The following is a 26109-nucleotide window of genomic DNA, read 5'->3' as shown; positions in this document are numbered from 1 at the left end:
TAGAGATCTCTCTGACATCAAGGATATGTGAAATGTCCAACAGGAAGCTGGTTACATAGGTCAGAATGAAAACATGATATACACAACTAAGCATAATTTTTCAGGTACACTGACCAGGGCAGAGTACAAGAAAACTATCATCGTCTTCATCCTGAAGACCATGGCTTACGGTGCAATCTAAAGTGTATCTACACAAGTGGTAGTAAGGATATAAATAAAATCATTTAAAAACAATAGCTGTCAACTATGCAACCTAACAGCTAAGACTGCTCCAAATAACAGTTATATCTTATATTGCTTAAACAGATACTGTAATTAATGTTGGGTATAATTCTGCTCTTTTGTAGGCCATATTTCATCTCCTTCAATGGTTATCACTACTCTTTACCTAACTACAGGAAAAACCTAAATAGGAGGTATCACTGTAACCATCAGTGAGAAGCACATGTGGAAAAGGATAGAGTATTTTCACTCCCATATCATGTCCCCTGCTCCAAACATCCATATTCCATATACCAGGGTCTCACTCCTTCACTATCATAGCAAGTACCTTAAAGTTCAAAACCTGGAAGGAATTTGAATTAAATAGGTAATTAAATTGTGCTACTTTGATCAGCAACTACTGGACCTGTTCTTTGTCCCTTGACCCCATCCCCACCTCTTACCCCAGGTCCTATCATTGCAAAAGTGACCAAAGTTTCAAAATAGAGTGCTATGTGAACAATGTCTTTTTTTCTCTACTTGAATTTTTAGACTTGACATACCCTTTTTCTTTTTTTAAACGAGGCTCATTCAGTGAAAAATAGCCAAATCAATCCATTTACTTTTTTTGCCCTCCAAACTGTTCTGTAATAGCAATTTGGTTAAATCTCTCCCCATCAATAATGCAACATTCATCATTCTATAGGATCAAAAAGGAAATCACAATCAGCTGTCTGGCAAAAGTATACCAGGGTCCTGTGACTTGCCACATCACCATGGGGAATGGTTATTCCTTGTCCTCACTATGCTTCTGATTCTGTTCTTTAGCTATTTAATACATTCTTCCTACAGAATTCCTGTGTTTAATTTCAGACAACTTGTAACAACTCTGTCAGTCAAGTAGATACAGATTCAGAGACTGGAGATGAGCCAAGGAATAAACTACTATATTTACTTGTTAGCAGATCAAATCAGCTGTTAAGTGGGGAAAAGATACACAAAGGTATATATGGTACTTTCTTTACAAAGTCACTCTTGGATATTTGGATTTCTATGTGGAAGCCTTATCTTGGCAGAGTTTTTACCAACAGAGAGATGACTAGGTGCTGGTGTCATCAAAGGTCCTTCTAAGACGAGGTGACCCAAGGGCCAAAATGGGTATGAACTTTTTCTATAATAAATAACATGAATCAGCAGAGACATATTCATCAGTTCACAACACACAGAATAGTCCCAAAGAGATCAAGAACTACAGAATAAGTAAATGTTCCCCAAACACAGTAGGGAAATTGACTATTATAACACCTTAGTTGTGTAAACATCAAGAGCCACCATCTCAGGGATGGCAGGTACCAAAATAATGCAAAAAATCACACTCTATTACAAATAATGCCCTTACAGAGACCAGTCAAAGTGGTGAAGTAGGATGAAGTAATACTGCCTAACTCCCCTGACAACTCTTCTAAGAAGATAAAGACAAGCCTCAGAACAGGTAGACAGTGATCAGAAATCAAAAGGGAATCATAAGTTATCTTTCCACCACAAGATCACAAATTTGATCTAAGGGCAAGTAACCAGCACAGGAACTAAAGGAACCCTGAGTAGAGGGAGAATCTTGGAGGCAGTCCCTTGGGAGCAGAAGTCTGTGGCAATGTGGGTCTAATCCAGGAGGGGGGATTTGGAAGCCAATCCCAAGGGCAAAAGAGGCTGCTATATTGGCGCTGTCAGTCTAAGTTAGGAAGATGGGATCAGACAGGACCTGGAAGACCGTACGGAGAGTGGCAGAGAGCCCCAGAAGAACCATTTATACTGTAACATCAACACTGTAAAAATGATTTTGAAAGTCTGATCAAAGTGATCAGCTATGATTCCAGAAGGCCCATGACTAAGAATGTAATCTAACTCCAGAAAGAGGTGATTATCTAATATGTAGAATAAGAAACACATTTTTGGACATGGCCAATGCGAGAAGCTGTTTTACCTGACTACACTCATTTGTAGCACAGGATTAGAGTTTGCAGGTTATTGTTTTTCTTTTTTGGGGGTGTGAGGGGTGCGTAGGATGGGGAGAAAGGGTTATGAGAGAGGAAAATAAATCAAATAGTGTGCATATGTCTTTATAGCTTATGCTGGATCCTTTTGACTATCAGAGAAGAGAATACACAGGTTTTTGCAGATGACTTCCTACAGTAGAGCTTATCTTCAAAATGACAAAATTAACTGAAAGGTATAGAGAATATAAGATCCTGTTTTATTTGTTCATTCACTGTGAGAAAATTATTTGGCTTACTTGTAGAACAAAATGCAGTCCTACAGGTTCTCCTCTAAAAATGTATCTCTCAATGTTCATATCACTCAAAATTCCTTGAGAGATGCAACTGCAGAGAGAATTCTGTTCAACATTTCTTTGATCATCACTATCAAGTGAGGGATAAAACATGGAGGCTAATAATTGACAAACGTGCTCACAACAGTCATTAAGAATGTTGAGTACAGTCCAATGGGAAGAGAAATTATCTATAGATGGAAATGTTTTCAAGACTCTCTTTTTGTATATGATATGGAACTGAGTACATCAAGCCCCAGAATACCACAAGCTCTCCTCAATGAAGAATGCTACTCAACAGCAATTGGTCTAGCTGCAACAGTTCCAACAATGACTTGTGTAGAATAAGCGGTGTAAAAGACATCACTAAAAAAAAAATGATAGAAAAAAGTAAGCAGGCTTGTTATGTAGCAAGGGCAAGGGAAAACAGACGTATAGCCCAAATTCTGTACTGAACTAAAAGTGTACTAAACTCTGTACTGTACTAAAAATGAAATATAAAATGACCTCGAGGAAGGTTTCTAAAGCATCGAGTAGAACTCTACATGGAAGATTAATATGAAGACATAGACAAGAGTCATACAAGACGCAAAAGAAAGCATAAGTTATAATCTGAACCAGCAAAGTAAAATGTGTAGTAAAGAGACCTTCAAAATGCTGCAGTTTAAGAATATAAACAATTTAAATTATGTTTAAGATATTTATACATCTAGGGAAGCACGTATAATGAAGAAAACAACAAGCTGTGAGTCAGGAGACTTGAGTTCCAGCCACAATTCAGAAATAACTGAGAAGTCACTTCATTTTTGTGGTCCTCAGTGTCCTTATTTATAAAATCAAGGAATTGGTCTAGGTCAGGTGTCAAACACACAGTCCAATACAGCCTGGAAAACTGAAATTAAAATACAATAGAATGACGTCGATCTGTGGTTTTCTAAGATAACATGTGGCCCAGAAGGATCCTTCTGTAGGGTTTAGTGGCCCCCATCTCTATTTGAGAGACACCACTTGTCTAGATGATCAAAGGTCCCTTCTAGTGGAAACAGGCAATATGAAGAAAAAGAACAAACCTTTTTAGAGAGGAAAAAGAGGCAAAGACCCTCAGGGCATTTTGAAATCAATTTTAAAATACGTTTAGCAAGGGGAATGCATGTTGCTGTGCCTAGTGAATTTTCTAGCTAAGAAGGAATTTTACGTGACTTCCCTGCACAAAGATGGTAGCATAAGTCCTGGGTCATTTGGAAGCCAAAAAAAAAAAAAAGGCAACATGAGACAATGTCTTCATTTCATATGCCACATCTGACTCATCTAAATATTTAGGCTGTCACCTTAGCTTCCATTCTGTCAACCAACAACAGGTCGAGCCTAAAATATAGTAAGTCGAAGCTGAAAGGAAAAGGGCATTACCAATTACCACCAAGTTGAGCAGCTGTTTTCCCCCTTGCCTCTTCTCCAGTTCAGCCTTCACATCTATTTGCTGCTTCAGCTTGTTAGACTTTTTCACTGGCGTTGGTGTTGTGCTCTGTTCTTCTAATGCCTGAATGGTGTGGGATGGAAGAGCTGATTTAGAAACTGGCTCAAGAATACCAGAAGAAGCAACGTTGGCATCTTCACTAGGAGGTCCTTTATGAGGTGTGTGGATGCTATCGCCATTTTCTTCAGTAGTCACTCTATGAAAAGCAGAGACAGGAAAACACTGTTACAGGAAACTGAGAAAGTAACTTCAATGTCAGAAAAAGACAGAGAAGTGCTCTCTCTTAATTCCTTTGCCCTCCAAACCAAGAATGTTCTTTGATACGTAGCTAGAGTCTGTTAAAGTAGACAAAATAAAAAGCAAGGTCCTCAGCCACATGTTTGTAATAACCTACAAGAAAAAGTCTGTCTGAAAGATAAGAAAATATCCTGTAAAACAACTGATATCCAGAATCCAAACCTGTCACACTGACTGCCACCCCCCACAAGAAGGGTAGCAAAAAAAAGATATTTTGAGAGAATAAGCATTAAATATATTTGAGATAATTAACACAATATAAAAAAAATTTCCCCTCTTTGTCTCCCAGTAAATTCAACTGAAAGGACAGAACCTTGTCTTATATCTTTGCCTCAAAATAATGTTAGTTTCCCAAATTTATTTCTTATAAGCTGACTAGGGAAATGACATTTATAGAAAGTTCTAAAATAAACAATGATCCTAATTCTTTAGTATCTCTTTGTATGTTCTCTAGAGAACCTAGTACTATGGGAGCTTAATAAAGAACTTATGAGCCACTCTATGATACAATTGTAACAACAATGCTACTTGCCCCTGCTGTGGCTGTATAAGGCCAAAAACACCAGCACACAGGAGGGAGCAGCTACCACAGGTTCTTGGATCTGCTTTTCTAAGGAAAGCAACTTTAAGGGGTTAACAATCTCACTTTAATCAAACATACATAAATCATTCACTTAGTTCTGGGGAAAAAGTCAGCACTCTGAACTTCAGAGTAAATACAAACAGAAATTACAAGCATACATTATAAACAGAGGAAAATAACACAAATCAACAGACAGGCTTCTATCTGTCTGACTATAGCAATACATACACAGTTACCAGAGACAGAGACACTCCAACATCTGGGTTTTCAAAGCTGGGGGGTTCCAACAGCTGCCCAGAGTCTCATCTGGTCAAATTACACGACATTCTTCCAGTGAGTAAACCCCAAACAAAATGCTAACCTTAAAGTACATATTCCCTTTTTCAGGACCCAAGGGCTTCACACCTCTTGTGACCTAATTAGCAAAAGGGTGTGGGCCTTCCTACAAACAAAGGCAAGACTCAATCAAAGGCACTTGATTGCCTTAGTGCTGAGCACTCCAAAAGAAAAAAACAGTGAAAAGTCCCACTTTGCTTGCCCTTACAACAACCTATACATTTGCCTGTACAGTTAAAGATAAACCTGGTTCAGGAAAACAATAGTTTGCCAGCTGCAGGTGACTAGGAAAGGGGGGCAGTTATGCCCACTCTGACCTAGGTATAGCTATTCTTCTGTGTGGAGGCAATGGAGAAGTTTGGGGTCACAACACTGCTACCATGGTAGAAGCTTAGTAGCATCCACTGGGGGATAGCAACATAAGTAAAACGAACTGGTTCTTCTCCCACAAGGTTTAACAAAGAAAATACCAGAGTATCCTCTTATGCTCCCAGACTAATCCATGTTCTGCTCTTCAGAAAAGAAGCAAACTAATGATGATTGCAAGGTCACTAAATTTCAAATACCTTATCTCAGATCCTACCAAGCTAGAAAGCCTCTGACTATGAGCCCAGTGACTGTATGTCTGCTGCTGGAGAATGAGATCTACTGCAGAAAGGAGGTGGGGACCCCAGGTTCTTAAAGGCTATACCAGTGGAACACAAACTCTGACAGACCCTACAAAGTTACAAAGGCTTGGAATACAGGCTTGTTGAAAGACTGGATGCCTCTACACTTAACTAAGTTTGGAAAAGCCATAACCAGTTTAAACAGATGGGGATGATTTTTAAATTCCTTTTGCTCTAGGGCATTCCAACTGGTCAACTTAAAATGAAAAAGCAAATTTTTAATCAAGATTTTTTTCCCCAAAATTGCATGTGACTAAGCGCAACTAGCACCAAAATTAATGCAGAGCTCTAATTAAGCAGAAAGAGGAAAAGTCTATCTTAAATTTCTTAAGTACCTATAGGGTCATGGTATTTGTAGCTAAGAGAATAAGACAGATTTCTATAACTGAGTATTTATGTTACTCCCTTTCTGAGCCAATTCTGGTCAAAGTAGGCTTCAAACATTGTCCTTCACCCTGACTCTTCCCCTCCATCGTAAAAGCTCTTCCTTTCATGTCTCTTTTATGTGAGACAATTTTCCCCATTGTTCTTCTCCCTTCCTCTTCTCCTAGTACATCCCTCTAACTCCTTAATTTTATTTTTTTAAATCATCCTATTATAGTCAACTCATACCAGTACCATCTATGTATATTCTTTTAAACTGCCCTAATAATGCTAAAGTTCTTAGGAGTTTCAATTATCACCTTTCCATATAGGAATATAAATATTTTAACCTTATTGATTTCTTTATGATTTCTCTTTCCTGTTTATCTTTTTATGCTTGAGTCTTGTATTTGGAAAATGTCACATTTTCCAAATGTCACATTTTCAGCACTGATATTTTCATCAGGAATGTTTGAAAGTCACCTATTTCACTGAATATCCATTTCTTCCCTTAATTGGTTACAGTCAGTTTTTCTGAGTAGGCAGTTCTTGGTTGTAATCCTAGATCCTTTTCCTTTGAAATATCATATTCTAAGCCCTCTGATCCTCTAATAAAGAAGCTGCTCAATCTCAGGTTATCCTGACTGTGGCTCTACAATATTTAAATTGTTTCTTTCTGGCTGCTTGCAATATTTTCTCCTTGACCATGGAGCTCTGGAAGTTGGCCATAATATTTCTGGGAGTTCTCTTTTTGGGATCTCTTTCAGGAAGTAATCTGTAGATTCTTTCAATTTCTAATTTACCCTCTGGTCCTAGGATATCAGGACACTATACTTTGGTAATTTCTTGAAATATGATGTCCATGCTCTTTTTTTTTGATCATGGCTTTCAGGTAATCAAATAATTCTTAAATTTTCTCTCCTCAATCCACTTTCCAGATCAGTTGTTTTTCCAATGAGTTTTCACATTTCTTCTCTTTTTTCATTTGTTTCTTGGTGTTTCATGGAGACATTAGATTCCATTTGCCCAATTCTAATTTTTAAGGTATTAATTTCTTCACTGAACTTTTGTACCTCTTTTTCCATTTGGCCAATTCTACTTTTTTTTTTAAATTAACATTTTTACTTGAAGTTTTGAGTTCCAAATTCTATTCCTTCCTTCCTGCCTCCCAGAGATAGTAAGCAATCAAATATAGGTTATACGTGTGCAATTACGTAAAACAATTCCATATTAGTCACTTTATACAAGTCAACTTGAATAAAAGAAAAAAATGAAAGAAAGTAAAAAATACCATGCTTCAGTTTGTATTCCAACAATATCAGTTCTTTCTCTGGAGGCAAACAGTATGCTTCACCGGGATCGTGGTATTGCTGAGAATAGCTAAGTCATTCATGATTCTTCATTGAACAATATTGCTGTTACTGTGTACAATGTTCTCCTGGTTCTTTTCACTTCACTATGCATCAATTCATGTAAGTCTTTTCAGGTTTTTCTGAAATCTTCCTGCTTATCATTTCTTATAGCACAATAAACACCGCAGCTTGTTTAATCATTCCCTAATTGATGGGTATTCCTTTCTAGTTCTTAGCCACCACAAAAAGACGTGCTATAAGTATTTTTGTTCATGTCAGTCTAGCAATGGTAATGCTGCATCAAAGGGTATGCATGGTTTTATAGTCCTTTAGGTATAGTTCTAAATTGCTCTTCAGAATGGTTGGGTCAGTTCATAGCTCCACAACCACTGCATCAGTGTCCCAGTTTTCCCACATCCCCTCCAACATTTATCATTTTTTTTTTTGTCATATGAGCCAATCTGATAGGTGTGAGGTGGTACCTCAGAGTTGTTTTAATTTGCACTTCTCTAATCAATAGTGATTTAGAGCATTTTTTCATATACCTATAGATAGCTTTCATTTCTTCACCTGAAAACTGTCTGTTTATATCTTTTGACCATTTATCAACCGGGAACAATTTGTATTTTTATAAATTTGACTCAGTTCTCTATATATTTGAGAAGTGAGGCCTTTGTCAGAGATACCTGTTGCAAAATTTTTTCTCCCAGTTTTCTGCTTGCTTTATACCAATTCTACTTGTTAAGGAGTTCCTTTCTTCTGTGAATTTTTGTACCTCTTTTTGCTTTCGGCCAATTTTGCTTTTCAATGATTTTTGTGCCTCTTTTACCATTTGGCCAATCCTGTTTTTTAAGGTACTATTTTCTTCAGTGTTTTTTCTGCTTCTTTTAACTAGCTGTTGACTCTTTTCGTAATTTCCTTGCATCATTCTCATTTCTTTCCCCATTTTTTTTTCTTTTTAAAAATCCTTTTTGAACCCTTCCAAGAATTCTTATTGAACTTATATCCAATTCACATTTTTTCTTTGATGCTTTGCTTGTAGTTGCTTTGACACCACTGTCTTTTTCTGGGTTTGTCTCATGATCTTCCCTGTTAGTATAGTAACTTGTTACGATCAGGTTCTTTTTTTGTTGTTTGCTCACTTTTCCAGTCTATTTCTTGACTTGTTAAAGTTGGGCTTAACTCCCAGGGTGGAAGGGGCACTATCCCAAGCTTCAGGCTTTTCTTGCTGCTGTTTTCAGAGCTAGCTTTCAGGGTCTGTAGATTTTTGGTTCTTCCAAGGTGATGTGATCTAAGGAGAGGCATGGTCACTTCTCTTCTGGCCTGTGCTCTGGTCTGTGGGCAACCCCAAGCACTATTCTCTGCTCTGGAGTTGTGAGCATGGCCCCCTGCACTCCTGCAGCCACAAGCTTTAATCAGCTAGTGCTCCTCTTAACTCTGGGACTATGACCCACAAAACAGGATCCTGAGCCCAGCACCAGCAAAGAGTCCCCTGCAATTTCCTTCCAATCAGCTATCCAACCCCTCCCACCACCCATGGGCTAAGAGTTTCCAAACTGCAGCCACTGCCAATGCAGCCACCTTCAAAGCCCACTTCTGGCACCACAGCATGATCTGTGTTACACTCCTGGTTCAACCACCACTTCAGTGTGACAGACCTTTACTGCCAACCTCCTAAATTGTCTTAGGCCAGAAAATGGTTTCACCTAATCTGGTACTGTAGCCTTAGAATACGATTTGAGACATTATTTTAGAGTTGTCTAGAGGGGAATTTGGGAGAGTCCAGCAAGTGCTTTTCTATTCTATCATCTTGGCTCCCATTCCCCTCCACCCCCAAGTATTAACTTTTAAGACTCCTTTGGCATTGATAATTTTTAAATCCCACGAATTTTGTAATTTTTCCTTCAATGATGAGTAGAGTAAAAGGTGAGATGATGGTAAAAGTACCTTAACAAAAGACACACAAAGATGGGTACAGGTTGATTTCACAATCGGCAGGTGAGGGAGAAGAGAAAAATCTATTGTATATCCTCTTATGGCCAAATCGGGGGTATGGAGGAGTGGCAATAACGCACCAGTAGGGGGAGCCCTCAGGCTTAGTCAGGGGCCGGATGGGTAAGATATGATGTACAAGGTAGCAAACTTGACACCTTCCAAAATTTTGATGAGCTAATATTGCAAAATGTTATTTGTAGTCCTTTAGCACTGTTTCGGTACTGGCCCCCAAAATACTCTCCTTTAATCTTTGAATCTGATTTTTTTCAATGGAGTTCTAATAAGGTTATACCATGTTTCAATGTACTGAACTTGGGCTTTCGGTAATTATAAGAAATCAATTTGCAGCAAACCCCACTGACATTCCAAACTGTCAATTTTTCTATTTGGGGAACATACAAAAAGTTGGTGTGTTTCATTTATTTTGTCCCTTGTGTCTAAAGACAGGGTGGAAAATCATCATACATACCATAATACTGAATATTCTATTTTTCTCAATAAAATGTAGGGTAGATAATGAAGAGATATTGTGAGGCTTGGAGTCAGAAGTCCTGAAATCAAATCCTGCCTCTGACATTTACTAGCTATGTGATCCTAGACAAGTCATTTAACCTTCATGTGCCTCAGGATATATAAGTTAGTGCTTCATGACTGTCAGAGATGAGCTATGACTTGCAAAGGATAAAATTGTAGATCTTTCCCATGTAGTCAAGATTCAGTGAGCAGGAGTTAAAGTAAAGCAAAGGGGGAAAATGAAGGAGGCTGACAAGAAATAGTTCTTTTTTGCTTAACTCTCTTCAATTCATAATTCTTAAAGAAATTACCAAATACCAAGATATTTTGCTGAGCTAATCCTGGCTGTTTTAATGACACACTAGTAATAGCAGTGTCACAAGAACAGCATAGCTCACTTTATCAAAGCACTCTAATTATGCAAAATAGGCCAACATTACAGCACAGAAACCTTTCCTTTTCTAATTACTTTTGCAATAATTTTCTATACCATACAATGAACACCAAATCCTAGCAATAATTATCTGTTCCACAAAATGTAACATTTTACCTGGGTAGAGTACTTAAATTAAGGCAATAGTGCTTATTGTTATTATTTATTCATACATTCGTGTCCAACTCTTTGTGACCACACAGACCCTGCCAACGGTGTCCATGGCATTTTCTTGGCATGATACTTGTAGTTTGCCATTTCCTTCTTCAGAGGATTAATGCAGAGGAAAAGTGATTTGTCCAGGGTCACATAGCTAGTAAGTGTCTGAAGCCAGATTTAAACTCAGCTCTTCCTTATTCCAGGCCTAGGGCTATATCCACTGAACCACTTAGCTGCCTCTATAAAGCTTAGAATAGAGCAATTCCTTCACAAATTATTTCCCCTTTTTGATTAGTTCACTGCTTTCATTCTACTTTTCTGTTTTCTCCATCTTTATTCACTTAATATAAGAAGCTGGAGCTCTACTGGAAAGAGCACTAGATTCAGACTTCTTGAATTCTGGCTATTATACTTATTACTCGTATGATGTTGGGTAACTGACTTAACCTCTCTCGGTTTGTTTCCTAATCTATAAACTGAAGGGACTGAACTTAATGTTCTCAAAGGTACAAGTGTCTTCTAGCTCTAAAACTATGATCCTATGATCCATCAGTGAACAATACATAAAGGATGACATCTAGGGACAAAGGAAAAGAATTACAGGCCACTGTTGAAAAGCGTAAGTCTAATGTCAATGACAGCATGCTTTTGAATGCTTCTGCTTATTTCTATACTTTCAAGATCTGAATATTCTTTCCACTGATGCAGATCACAACACAATCTCATCATGCCTTGGAGATGGTTCAGTAAGTTATTGTGGCCAAAACAATTCATCACCTCGTAGTCAACCTTCTGGTAATGGTCCTTTCTTAACTTAGCTAAACTAATGCTAGACCAAAGCCTTTCCAGCTTGGCAGAAACAGCTAGACCTTGTACTCCATTCAAGAGCCTAGGATCACCCCATGCCATGACAAAGCATCCAAGAAGGACTTTACTGTAGGAATTCCATGTTTACTGTAGGAAAATTTAACAAAATAATAAGATGGTATCAATTCAAACCTCTTGGACGATTACTTAATAAACATTTCCTATGCACATTTACTATATGTCAGGTACTGTGCTAAGTGCTGGCAAAAACCAGCCCCATTCTCTGAGATATTGTATCATACAAATAATTTTAAAATAACTTTTATGAATTCTAATAAAGGGAAATTGTTAATGAAATGTTTGATAGTTGTGATTATTAGCATAAACACATAACATGTTATTTTGTTCTGACATTTTTGTTTCTGCTATTGCTGTTTATACAAGATCTATGATTTTATCAGTGCAAGGAGTTAGGGGGTTAGAAATCTCATCTACCAATGCAGATCAGCACCTTCCCTGCAACTTACAGTTTCAGAAACTTACTTGAGTTCTTGGAAGTTTAAGAAACCTGTCCAGGGTCCCAAAGTTAGTATATGTAAGAGGCAAAACTTGAATCTAGTTTCCTTATTCTAAGGCCATCTCTCTATCCACTATAACACACCGCCCTCATAATGATACAACATAGATGTACTTTTATGTTCTATACATACAATTTAGAAGTAATAACATTCAATTAAACCATCTGTTCCCCAATGTAAAATATGATCACCTGTACAACGATCAAAAGCATATTCCTGTTTCTTTTTTTAAAAAAATGTTATTTATCGTATTCTGAACTTAATAAAACAAGCATTTCTATGACAGAACAGAAAACAAGATGATTGCACATAAAACTACAAGTCTATTGTGTACAACTTGCTATTCTTTTTAAATATGTAATAGTCATGTAAATTTTTTCTTTTTCTTCCCTCTCCCCCCCAGCCTAGAGATGGCTACCATTAAACACAAAAATGGATATGTGTATATATGTAAAATCACTCTATACATACTTCCATTTATCAATTCTCTGGATGCAGCTAACATCTTCTTTCATAGGTAAGATTTGGGTATTTATAATAGTCAAAATGAGCTAGTTGCTCAAAGTTGTTCTTAAAACAATATTGCTGTTACTGTATACAACATCCTCTTAGTTCTGATTATTTCTCTCTTCCTTGCCTCATGCAAATCTATCCATGTTTTTCTAAGATCATCAAGCTCATCATTTCCTATAGCACAAGAGTATTCCATCCAATCTTACACCACAACTTGTTTGGCCATTCCCCAATTGACGGGAATCTCTACAGTTTCCAGTTCTTTGCTACTACAATGAGAGCTGCTATAAATATTTTAGAACATATACGTTCTTTTCCTTTTTTGCCTAATCATCTTGCGAAGCATAACTAGTAGTGGTATTGCTGGGTCACAGGACATCATCAGTTTAATAACTCTTGGGTTCCAGATTGCTCTCCAAAATGGATAAGCCTGTTTCCATGAATATGCATTATGGTGATAAGCAGGGATTCTTCCTTTCATTTTAAAAAAATGCTTTGTGAACAAATACATCTTAAACTTCTCTTGCAAACTTTGGACAGAAAGTTGACAATCAGTAAATATTTGTTAACTGAAGACAAAAAGCCAACAAGAGGGAGTTTTTAATGTATCTTACTTGATATTCTTCATATTCCTTGTCACCAATCATCTAGTTCAACTGCCTATTCTTACACATAAGAAAACTGAACTCTAGAGCAGTTAAATGGCTTGCCCAATGGTCACAGAAATAGTAAGCAGCAGCAAAAACACGAACTCAGGTCTTCTGACTATAAATCCTATGTGCTATGATGGTGAATTCAAAGGAAAAATGCAACATATTTGTCAGGAATTTGGGGGATAATGAGAATACCCTTGTTTCTACCAGGAAAATTAAACAATCTAAAAACACTCACCCCAATGTCACCTTCAATAGCTCGCGCGTGCACAGACACACGCACATACCCTCCTCTCATCCTCCCCTCCAAGGAAAAACACTTTCTAGCATGTTTTCAAGTTGCTTCAATCTACTTTTCCATAATGGTCAAATGCAAAATAAAGTAATATTCTTGTTTGATGACAAAGTGAAGTACTAGGATTAGCATTTTTATCTAAAAATTTTCCTAAACAACAGTGGAGTAAAATATTTGTGTCATTCATAAATATTACTTAGCATAACACTAAGATGATAAAATAAGTGAATAGGAAAATAATTCAATATACCAAAAATATTATGGAAATACAATTTGAGATTCCTTTTCGTTATAAGGGACAGTGCAGGGCATGAAGAATTGAAATTAAATAAAAGAGAAAACTGTGTCTCACTCTTGCTTCTTCGTAAGGCAAAGAGCAGTAGTCAAAGAGTTAGAAGACATGGATTTAAACCCAGAATTCACCACTTATTAGATCTTGGACAAGGCCCTTCATCTAATAGAATTAGATAAAGTTCTATAATCTTTATTACCGTATCAAAAGTAGGGGCAGAAAGAACATTGTTCCATAACTTGTGGTTTGTACCTTAACACTGACACATTTACTAGCTGAGTGACCTGGTTAGTTCATTTTCTCTGAGCTTCAATCTCCTCATCTCAAAAAGAGGAGAATTAGTATTTGCACTTCCTAACTCAGAACTATTGCAAGGAAACCATCAAGTGCCATATAAATGAGTTGTTACTATTCATAAAGAAAGAATAGACATATGTAAAATGAAGAAACAACATTCAGAAGCAACATTTAAATATAAACTTACTTATAATTATACAGAGATAAAAGTATAAATGCTGAGAATTTGGTTGAGGGATAAGATTTGAAAAAAATTACTCTGGAAGGTTTAAAAAAGATGCATTTCAACAGTGCTTTAAAGAAAGGAAAAACATGCTTTGGCAAAGAGAAGGTGGAAATGTATTCTAAATGATGGGAACAACATATGCGAATACCAGGGGGAGGGAGTAAATGAATAATGAATAGCAGATGGTAAGCACTATTGAGGATGATCACCAACACTAATTAGCTCTCAGCCTACGACTTTCCCCTACGATATAAATGAAACACTTCTTATTTCTGTATCTTTCTGTGGCCACTGCAACACATTAGGACTATTATGGTCCTACAGAACTACGTAACTGCTGACTTGACTCCAGTTCCTGTTCTCTAGCTACCAAGACTAGTTCATGGGATTTAGAGCTAGAAGAGACCTTAGAGATCATGTAGCCCAATGATGAGAAATGCTACCTGCCTTTGAAGAAATAACTGATAGCATCTGAATACAGACCAAAGCATATTTTCTTTCTCTCTCTCTCTCCCTCTCCCTCTCTCTCTCTCCCCCTCCCTCCCTCCCCTCCCTCTTGGTTCAAGTTTTCTTCCACAAAATGACCAATATGGAAATACATTTTATGTAATGGCACATATATCAGATTGATTACCATCTCAAGGAGTAGGGGAGAAGAAGGAAGGATAGAATTTGGCACTCAAAACTTAAACTGAGGCCTAGAAGTGATTTCCCTAAAGTCATACAAGTTGCAAACAAGGGTTCAAAGTCAGTTTTCTGATGTTAAATGTGGTGGTACCGTAGGGACTTGGTTTTTGCTGCTACTGCCTGGTAGAGTAGCTACCCCTATCCTGAAAAATCACATAAGACTTTCTGTTGGCAGAATTCTCAGTAGCTTTCAAACCACAAGACCTGGAGAAAGAGACAACAAAGAAGTAGAGACTGACCTATAGAGAATTTTATACTATCCCACTATAAGAGTTGCAGTGGTCCTAGCAATAGAATGGAAATGGTTGTTATAGGTAATCACAGAGGCAGCAAAAAGTAAGATTATCATATATTCAAGAACACCCTGCTGATGTAGGTTATCTCAAGCTCAAAGTCAGGAAGCAGAAACATCATAGCTATCTCTGCCTCTGGTAATACACCAGAGGTACTTCCATTTTACATTTTTGCCAGATGATTCTTGATTTTAAAAACTGAAATTGGGGGTAGGAGAAGATAAGGTAACAGAGACAAGGCAAAAAGAAAGGTTGAGAAAGAAAACAGTAAGTAAAAATAAGATGGAGGGCGATTCACAAATAGTAATTTTAACTTTGAATATGAATGGAATGTTTAAGGCAGCTCTCTTTGTGGTAGCAAAGACCTGAACATTGCAGGGACCCCCCCTTAACTGGGTAATGGCTAAATAAGTTGTGGTGTATGGTTGTGATGAAATACTACTGTGCTATAAGAAATAATGAGCTCAATGATCTTAGAAGAGTATGGAAAAACTTGCTTGAAATGATAATGAACAAAGAAAGCAAAACCATGAGAACACTGTATACAGTAAAAGCAATACTGTTTTAAGAACAACTTTGAGCAAGTAAGTAACTTTTTGACTAGTATAAATACACAAATTAAACATCAAGGATATATGAAGATGCTATCTGCATCCAGAGAAAGAAATGATAAAAAGAATTATGTATAGAATAACTTTACACATATATACCTATTTGTGTCTAATGGTTTTCATCTCTAAAGTGGGGGGAGGAAAAAAAAAGAAAAAAAAAGAAAATTACATGAAAACTTTGTTGTATATTTGGAGGGAATAAAAGTTGTACATGGTAGATTTGCAGTTTCAATTATCTTTTTTATTGTACTGTGTTATGGAAATCCTTGTTTTGTTCTATGAATTGAAAATAAATTTTTTTTTTAAAAAGGGAAGAAGATATCGTACTGATCCTCAAAATTATCCTATGTTTGCCATTTCCAAACATGCACTGATTTTCATTTTCTAAAACTAGGAAAACTTCTTATGCTTCCCATTTTTACATTTACCATAAGATTCCACAAAACTACCCAGGCTGTTTTACCTTCCTGTCCTGGAGCTTAGTGATTGCCTCTATAAACAACTGTACTTGACTGGTCAGCTTGTCCTCACTACTTGAAATGGAGCAAGGTTTAAGTGCCTATGAAAGAGAGTAGTACTTAAGTTTCCTAAACTGCAGCAATGATCTCACAGGATAATAACAAGTATGGTTTAGCTTAACTTAGCTTGTCTTTTCAAAAAAAAAAAAAATACACCCAACATCTGTTGTACTGTTTTAGTCAGTATTTCTTTTTTCTTCTCCTTGGTCATCTCTGTTCTCTGCTATCCCCCTCCTATTATTCACTGCTATGCTTCAAACTAGTCAATTCCAATCATCACTATTACTTCTGCTACTTGCTGCTCTCTGGTGTATTCAGTTTGCCACTTCTTCCTTCTCTCTCTAATCTTTTCTCCATTTTTATTGCCACTGTTATACTTATTAGTTTTGGTGCTGGAGGGAAATAAGCTCTATGGCTATCACTAGTGAAAGAAACATCATTCCTTCAGGTCAGATAACTGACCAATCACATTGAGTCTTCTAAAATCTTCTTGTCCTTCCCCATCCCCTTTCCTCCTCCTCAGTTCCATTTTTTTGATATAGCAGTAGGTGCTTGAGAGCACTGGAAATGTGTGCAATTGTAATTAAGATGTTACTGGCACTTCAGAACTCCAAGTGATCTATGATTTCATTTGTGTTATAGAGACAATGTGGCATAATGGACAGAGTATTGGAACTGGAGTCAAGAAGACTTTGGGATCCAATTGTTTAGCTATGTGATCATAGGCGAGTGAAAATCTCTCTTAGCCTCCCTTTACTCTTCTTTTCAGTATTAATGTCAGTTATTGTTCTCGCCAGTGATGAAGATAGCAACCCCACCGGGTTCCTTAAGAGAGCCTTCATAAGTGGCTTAGATGCTGGCATTGACAGACTTAGCTAGGCAGGGTGTCATGTGATAAATCTACCATCACATCCATGTTCAAGTCCAAGACCAGAGTTTGCTCTACATCTGCACAGGTTTCTAGAACCCAGGATCACTTCCATATTATAATGTGGCACTGGAATAGAACTTTAGGAGAAATTTACAGTTAACACTTACATAATTTCAAAATCTGTCTCCTTAAAGAATTAAACACACTCTGGGTTGCTCATCTATAGCATCTATAAAGATTCCTTTTGAGATAATACAGTCCAACTCCTTTGCTTTTAACTAAAGTTTATTCCATTGTTCAAAATTTTTAGTATTATCATCATTGTAGTGAGGATTTTATATTAATTTCAAACTAAGTGTTGGCATAGCATAGCTGCTAAGAGTGCTGAACTTGGAATGAGAACTGGATTTAAATCCCACCTGTAATATGAGCTTTAAGAGACCATAGGCAAGTCACTTAACTCTCCAAGAGGCACCATGTTGACATAGAGAGAACCCAGAACTTAAAGAGTCAAGAGAAACCCGGGTTCAAATCTAAGGTCTAACATTAAATATGTAATATTGAGAAGTCATTTAATCTAAATCTCAGCTTCTTCACCTGTTTAAAAAGAAATAAAAATTTTACAATTGGAAAAAATAATATTTGCACTATCTACTCCACAAAGCTACTGTGAGAAAAGTAACTTACAAACCTTATACTATTTTAGTATAAATGATGATGATATTGAACTAATTTTAAAATCAGAAGATATTTCGGAGATTATCAGGGTCGCACTTGCTCACATCACACAGCTACTAGATAGAGAGCAAGGGCCAAAGCCTATATCTCCTGAATTTTGATCCAGGACTCTTTAAAATGACAAGTTGTCTCAGCTAACAAATCAACATATTTATAAAATATAATTCTGGTTTCATCTAAAAAGCAAAATACATCATGTATCATAATGAACAAATAGCAAATAAGTTGGATTAAAATATACAGCAGTTCAAGCTCTTACCCAGGAACTTCAAATCCCATACTCTGCTTCTTTCCAGACACAGTCATTTTGGTAACTTTTGGCACAATTTCAGATTCACTTCGAGATGACTGAGGATCTACTGATTTTCCTAAGTGAAGAGAAAAAAGTTTAAAACTATCAATACTAAGTCATAGTAATATATTACTTTAAAGGTTAAGGATAATTTGCCTCACAACAACCCTGTAGACAAATAGCCAAAATATTACTCTCATTTTTTGATAAGGAAAATGAGTATTAAAACGGTTACATGATTTGTTCATAGCAGCACAGCTAACAAACATTAAAGTTGGGGATCAAAACTAGATCTCCCAACTTCATCTCTGGTACTCTTTTCACTCCACAATTTGGCCGTGGTTCAGACTTTAAAGATCACAACAATTGAGCTTTTCAACCTCTAGTTGCTGTGAAAATCAAATGAAATAACACAAGTGCTTAAAGCTATGAAAATGTTAGCCATCATTATTTTTACTATGTTCCTTTTTAAATACGTTTAAATCATATGGATACTTCATTAAAAAAGAATATTGAGTTATTACCAAAATGCTAAGACCCTTCTATTTGCTTCTCTTTGTTAATTCTTTTCTATTCTTCTCCTTCTATTGGTTAACTTCCACTAAATTTTATCAATAACTCCTTGGATACTATTTAGTTCTGGCAGTAAGGGGGCAGAAAGTAGGTGTTAAGATGCTGAGTTCTATTCCAAAGCCCTTAGGTCTGGTCTCAACATTTAACAAATCAGTTTCACAAGACAAAACTCATTGATTAGTCAGATAAATAATTTTTAGCCTTGGGAAAACTCCAGAACAAGGAAAAGAGCTAGTTCTAGAAAGTGATGGGGTCCAAAACCGTGAGTTTACTTTCAACTTTTGTGCTAGAACAAAGCTAAAGTTAATGAAGTATATATAGTAGAACTGTAGTTTTATCATCACAATTCAAAAGATCCTTAGATTCTGAGCTAGAAGGAATCTTCTAACCCAATCCTCTCATTTTGCATATACAAAAACTAAGGTCTGGGTTATTGGCTGTGAAACTTAAACTCAGGTCCTCTGATTCCAAGTCTAGTAGAATTCCATGGGTAATAAGAAAAATAATGTTACTGACAATAACTGACATTTGATTTGCACATTAGAATTTACAAAGGGTTTCGCATACATCATGTTTAAGCGTCGTAACAACCCTGTGAGGTAGGATGGAAGTATAATTCAGAGTAGTTAAAACAGTTCAGTGACTTACTCACAGTCAATCAGTACAATTTAGAGATAACATTCAAAACAAGATCGTTCCTGACTCAAAGTCCGAGGCTTTTTTATTGTACATCATTGCCATTACACTAGGGGATGTTGGGAAGTCAGTACAGAAGAACTTTTGCCAAAAGTATATAAACACAGATGAAAAGACAAAATAGCATTTGAAACCAATGTTCTAGAGGAATAACTTTCCATTTCCTCTCAAGGACTGTTTTTAAATTTTCAAAATACTTTTAAACTGATTGCAATGTTTCTGAGCACTTACTATATTTAGGAGAAGACAGGATAGATTGCGTGTAAAAGATCAGAGACAAAAGAAAAATGTAAATTAAACATTAGTTAACATAAGAATGTTACTAATCTTGTGAGATGAAAGAAACTTTTTTTAAATCTTCTGGAGATTCCAAAGCACAAACTAGATACTAACCCATAAAGACAGGTACTTGTGATTTCACTTGTATAGGAAACTCTACTGGTGCAAATGAGCATCTTCCTTGCTTAAAGCAGTAAGAGGTTACAGTCACACACAGTCAGTTTATTCAGATGCAGTGCGGGAGCCCTGTAAGCGCAGTCTTCTGAGTTCTAAGGCTAGTCTTCTATTCATTATACCACCAGCTCTTAATCAATAAATATGTCAAATATTCCATTTTAAGGTATTTTACTTCTTCATGAATAGTAAGGGCACTATCAGCAAATCCAAAGTGTTTTAATTATTACTTTGAAAAAAACTATCTTCTCATTTGAGCCCAACAACAATTCTATAAGGTACTAGCTATTAATATATCCATTTCATACAGGAGTAAACTGAGGCTAAAAGGTATTACACAACTTGACTGGGGTCACATAGCCGATCTGAACTCGAGTTTTCCAAACTCCAAATCCAGCACTATATCCACCACTCCATCTAGATGTCTAGCCAAATGAATACAAATTCCCATTAACTCAGTATTCCGAGCATTTGATCAATTTGCCCATTTATGAATGATATACATTTGTTAAATTTTGTGTCAATTTGGAGCCAGTAACCACAGGATGGAAGCTAATTTGTCCAAGGGTAGGATCAAATCTATGTGACCTTTGCTGTGAGAAGCACAAACTAACAAGTACTCAGCCACAGAAGATAGCTGGCTATGACCTCATGTTCTTGATCATAAAAATCATCAACAATTATTGAATGTCCATTATTTTTAGGGTACTACTCTATCTTTACAAATTAACTGTCAGTTGCTTTAAGAAATCATGATGTGATGGGCAAAGCTGAGAAAAAAGGAAAATGACAAATTTGGAGAGACTATGGGAAAACAGCTACATTAAATTTACAGTTGGTAGAAATGTGAACTTGTCCAGCCATTCTATAAAGTAATTTGGAACTTTGCCAACAAGTTATTAAACTGTGCATACCCTTTAAGCTACTGGGATTATATCCTAAAGAAACAAAATAATGAGGACAAGGACCATATTACAAAAATATAGCTGTTCTTTCTGTATTGGCAAAGAATTAGAAACTGGGAGGGTGAATATGATAGATTACTAGTGTGCTGTAAGAAATAATGAAGGACAGTCTAAGAGGAATCTGGTAAGATCTGTATGAATTGAAGGGAGCAGAACCAGGAGAATAATTTATATGATAACAATAATATTATGTAAAGACCAGTAACTTTGAAAGTCTTATGAACTTTGATTGATAAAATCACCAACTATGATGCTAGACAACTCATCATGAAACATGTTACTCTACCTTCTGAAAGGTTATAAATTTAGATTCAAGAGATTTGGTTTTTTTTCTACATGGATAATGTGGGAATTAGTTTTGCTTGACTATACATTTCAGTGACAGGCTGTCTTTTTCTTTATCAATGGGGGAGAGAAAGGAAGGAAATAAGGTAGATTTTCATCGATAGAAAAAAATAAAATTTAATAAAATTAACAACAAAAAAGGAAACCATGATGTGATAATCTCGAAAACCTATGTCACTGAAGTCAAGTGTCAGAAAACTTGGGTTCTGTGCCAAGTACACATAATTGGCTGTGTGATGTTTTTATTAGTGATATCTCTGAACCTCAATTTCTTCAGAAGTAACAGGAGGAGATTGGACCAAAAGGTTTCTGTTTCAGAACTAAAAATTAATCTTATTCCATAAACTGGCTCTTTTTCAGGCCATAAGGGTACTACCACATCAATTAAATTTAGTAAATGCAGTAACCCAAAGAGTTAATGTACCTTCCTGAGAAAGATATATTAACAGCTTCTCCCCATAAAAAGCCAAACTTACCATTTTTAGTTTTTTTGAGAATATGACTATTCAATGATCAGTGCTTATTCTCAAAAGTGTGCAATAGAATGTTATCATGAAGCATTTAAGAAATAGTTGTGTTAGCATAAAACCTTCTATTTAGACAGAAACAACTGATGCCAATGGAAAAAGAGTAAAAGGTACTCCCAAAGTATGTCTGCAACATACTTAATGGACAGAATAAAATTACTATGCATTGAACTTTCTGGTTCTCTTCCCCTTACAGTTTTATTATCCTCCTTTTTAAGAGTCTGAGCTATCGCTGCTACTAGAAAATATTAACTCCTCTTCCTGTGACCCAATAACTTCCTGATGAATTATTTGTTCTTCTCACACACAAAGGTCTGTTTTGGTCCTTTTCCCTTCTCCTTTAAGCACAACAGATCAGTCAGTCAACAACTATGTGCAAGGCACTGTGTTATGTGGGAGGAATACAAATTCAGGCAGAAAGACAGTCCCTTCCCTCGAGGAACTTACATTCCAATGGAGAAATACAACACATAAAAAGGAGTTAAAAACCTGAGAGAGTGAATGAGAAAGTCCTATGTAGATGAGTCAACAGTGTGTCTGGAAAAGAAAAACATGGTTGGCCTAAGCCTGCTCCTTAAATTGGAAGTTCTAGGAGGAACCAGGCAATCAAAAGGTGAGGTCTAAGGGGTAAGGCACTTCCAATGTGAGTAGTCCTGTAATGGAGTAAACTGCTAGGCTAAAGAGGTTTCTGTGGCATGAGAGACAAAAGTTCTGTGGAGATGAGTCAACCCTGCAGCCTAGAGATGTTGATTTGACTCCTAGTATTTCCTTGAGCTTCCAACTCAAGTCTCTTTTCCCACAGTAATAATCTCTTTAATGTTCTCTATTCACCTGCCATCTTTATTTTCTATCCATTAACTCTCTCCTTAACTCTTCAGGAAACATGCTGCTTAAGGAGGCAACAAAGAAAAGCAGTGGAATGAGTCAGGTTATCTGGAATTGAGTCCCAGCACTGCCAATAACTAGCTAAAGAACCTAGGTCAGGTCAATCTAACCTCTGGGCCTCAATTTTCCATTTAAAAATTGAGTGAGTTGGATTAAAGGCCCTTCTGGATAAAACAATCAATGAATCAATAAGCAATTTCAGCATTTGTTAAAATTACTATCAACATAATCTCATCTTGGTCAAATCTCTAGACCTCTTCCATATTCTTAAGTTGACTATATTTCCAATGTATGCAACACCAGTAACAACCCTCTCTATTAAGGCAGGTCAACTTGCCTGACTTATTCCTTACTTTAAGAATTGGAAAACAATATAAGGTAGACATACGATGAAATACAAAAGTTACTAGTACCAATAATTAAATGGTATGTGTAGCCTTTACTCTTGGGTAATCTTCATTAGGGTAAGGGTTATGTCTTATCAAAATTTCTTTTCCCCCAGCACCTCACAAGAACAGTGCTCCAGAAATATTAAGCCTCAATAAATGTTTGAGGAATGATGAATGAAGATACGTGCACATATGTGTTTAAGCATGTATAATATGATCATGTATTATACTAATTTTTCAGTCTAAAAATTCAACCTTCCAGTAGTCAAACTCTCCATATTCAGCCAGGTTGGTCTTGAGATGACAGCCTTAAAGAAAGCTTTTCCTTGGAGCCAAGAGAGGAGAAAAGGCAGAATTGGGCAAGTGGAAACTAATGACTCCACTAGACACCAAGAAACAATTAAATAAAATTTTTAAAAAAAAATAGAAAATACGAAATGTCTCATTGGAAAAACAACTGACCTGGAAAACAGATTGAGGAGAAACAATTTAAGAATTATTGGATTGCCTGAGAGCCATGATCAAAAAAAAAGAACCTAGACATCATAGTTCAATAAATTATCAAGGCAAACAGCCCTGATAGCCTAGAACCAGAGGGTAAAATAGAAACGGAAAGAATATACCTCCTGAAAGAGATCCCAAAATGAAAACTCCCAGGAATATTATAGCCAAATTCCAGAGCTCCGTGATCAAGGGAAAATATTGCAAACAGCCAGAAAGAATTAAAATATCGTGGAGCCATGGTCAAGATAACCCAAGATTTAGCAGCTTCCGTTGTTAAAGGATAGGAGGGCTTGGAATATGATATTTCAGAGGGCAAAGGAGCTAGGATTACAATCAAGAACCACTGAAGAAAAACTGAGTATTAAACTTCAGGGTAAAAATGGATATTAAATTAAACAGAGGGCTTCAAGTATGCCTGATGAAAAGACCAGAGCCGAATACAAAATGTGACTTTCAAATACTAGACTCAAAAGAAACAAGGTAAACAGGAAAGAGAAATCAAAAGGAAACCAATAAAATTAAACTGTTTATATTCCTATATGAGAAGACAAGTTCTAAGAATTTTATCATTAGGGCAGTTAGAAGGAGTATACATAGAAGGCATGGGTGTGAGTTGACTGATGGTTTTATATCTAAAAAAATAAAATTAAGGGTTGAGAAAGAAGAATGCACAAGGAGAAGGAAAAAGGGAGAGACAGAATAGGGGTAAATTATCTCACATAAAAGAAGCATGAAAGAGCTTCTACAATGGTAAGGAAGATGGAGGAAGTGGGGGGAGAGAACTTGAACCTTACTCTCATGAGAATTGGCTCAAAGAGGAAATAACACACACTCAGTTGAGTATACAAATCTATCTTACCCTATAAGAAAACAGGAGAAGAATGGGTTAAGAGAAGGGGGGAGGGGGCTGATTGGGGGAGGTGGTAGTTAGAAGCAAACTACTTTTGAGGATGGACAGGGTGAAAGGAGAGAAGGCAGGATAAACAGGAGGAGAAATAGGATGAAGGGAAATGTACAGTGAGTAATCACAACTGTGAAAAAAATTTTACATCAAGTTTCTCTGATAATGGCCTCATTTCTCAAATATGTAGAGAATTAAGTCAAACTTATAAGAATATTAGTCATTCCCCAAATGATAAATGGTTAAAGACTGTGCATAGGAAGTAATCAAAGTTATCTAGTCATACAAAAAAAGTGCTTGAAATCACTATTGATGAGAGAAATGCAAATTAAAACAAGTCTGAGCTACCACCTCACACCTATCTATCAGTTTGGCTAATATGACAAAAAAGTAAAATGACAAATGTTGGAGGGGGATGTGGGAAAACTGATACACTAACAAACTGCTGGTGATTCAACCGTTCTGGAGAGTAATTTGGAATTATGCCCAAAGGACTATAAAACCGCACATACCTTTGATCCAGCAATACCACTACTAGATCTGTATCCCAAAGAGATAAAATAATAAATAAGCAAATAAATAAATGAATGAATGAACGAATAAAAGGAAAAGGACACATACGTGAGCAGCTCTTTTGGCGGTGGCAAAGAATTGGAAATTGAGGGGACGCCCACGAATAGGAGAATAGTTGAACAAGTTGTAGCATATGATTGTGATAGAATACTATTTTGCTATGAAGAAATAACAGGCAATATACTCTCAGAAAAACCTGCAAAGACTAATATGAACTGATGCAAAGTGAAGTGAGCCAAACTAGGAGAACACTGTAAACAGTAACAGCAATACTGTATATATGATGATCAACTGTGAAAGACTTAGCTATTCTCAGGAATACAATGATCCTAGACAATTCCCAAGGAATTATGATGAAAAATATTGAGTCTGAATATAGATCAAAGCATACTTTTTTATACTTTATTTTTCTTATTTGTTTGTTTTTTGGTCTTTTTCTTTCACATCATGACTAATATGGAAATGTTTTGCATGAGTACACGTGAAACCTAAATCAAATTGCTTGCCTTCTGAATGATGGAGTAGGAGGATGAAGGAAGAGAATTTGGAACTCAAATTTTTAAAAGACAAATGTTAAAAAGTGTTTTTACATGTAATTAGGAGAAAATAAAATATATAAAAAAAGAAAGTTTTTTCTTACATCAAGCCTAGCTATGTAATTTCCATCTTTTGAACCTACTTCTCTTTTTTTGGTAAAGAGCACAAGTTGAATCTCTTTCCACATTGCAAGCTGTTCTGCAATTGTTTGAAAACATTTATCAAGTTCCCCTCCACCCTAACCAAGTCTTTTCTTAGAAAAGAGAGCATCTAACCGCCTTTGATATGTTTAAGTAACCCGGTTCAAATGAACTGCACAACAAGGTACTGACAGGTTTAAGTCACTGTCAATGACCTCTGATAAGTTCAAAAGGGAAGGCATGACTATAG

The 26109-nt window shown here is 36.4% G+C and overlaps 1 protein-coding gene across 2 annotated transcripts in view; it reads right to left on the bottom strand.

Annotated features, from left to right (window-relative positions):
• HBS1L (HBS1 like translational GTPase) overlaps positions 1 to 26109 on the bottom strand; it is a 133800-nt gene that overhangs the window by 43224 nt on the left and 64467 nt on the right. For both annotated transcript variants that reach the window (XM_036766313.1, XM_036766314.1), the window contains exons 5-6: positions 18339 to 18447; positions 3935 to 4197 (exon numbers count right to left, since the gene is read on the bottom strand). In XM_036766313.1, the coding sequence (XP_036622208.1) occupies positions 3935 to 4197; positions 18339 to 18447 (372 nt within the window). The remainder of the gene's footprint in view (positions 1 to 3934; positions 4198 to 18338; positions 18448 to 26109) is intronic.

Source organism: Trichosurus vulpecula, chromosome 7 (genome assembly GCF_011100635.1).
Source record: "Trichosurus vulpecula isolate mTriVul1 chromosome 7, mTriVul1.pri, whole genome shotgun sequence".
NCBI classification, from domain to species: domain Eukaryota; kingdom Metazoa; phylum Chordata; class Mammalia; order Diprotodontia; family Phalangeridae; genus Trichosurus; species Trichosurus vulpecula.
The sequence above is the reverse complement of the archived record's forward strand: the minus strand, read 5'-3'. Positions and strand labels throughout refer to the sequence as shown.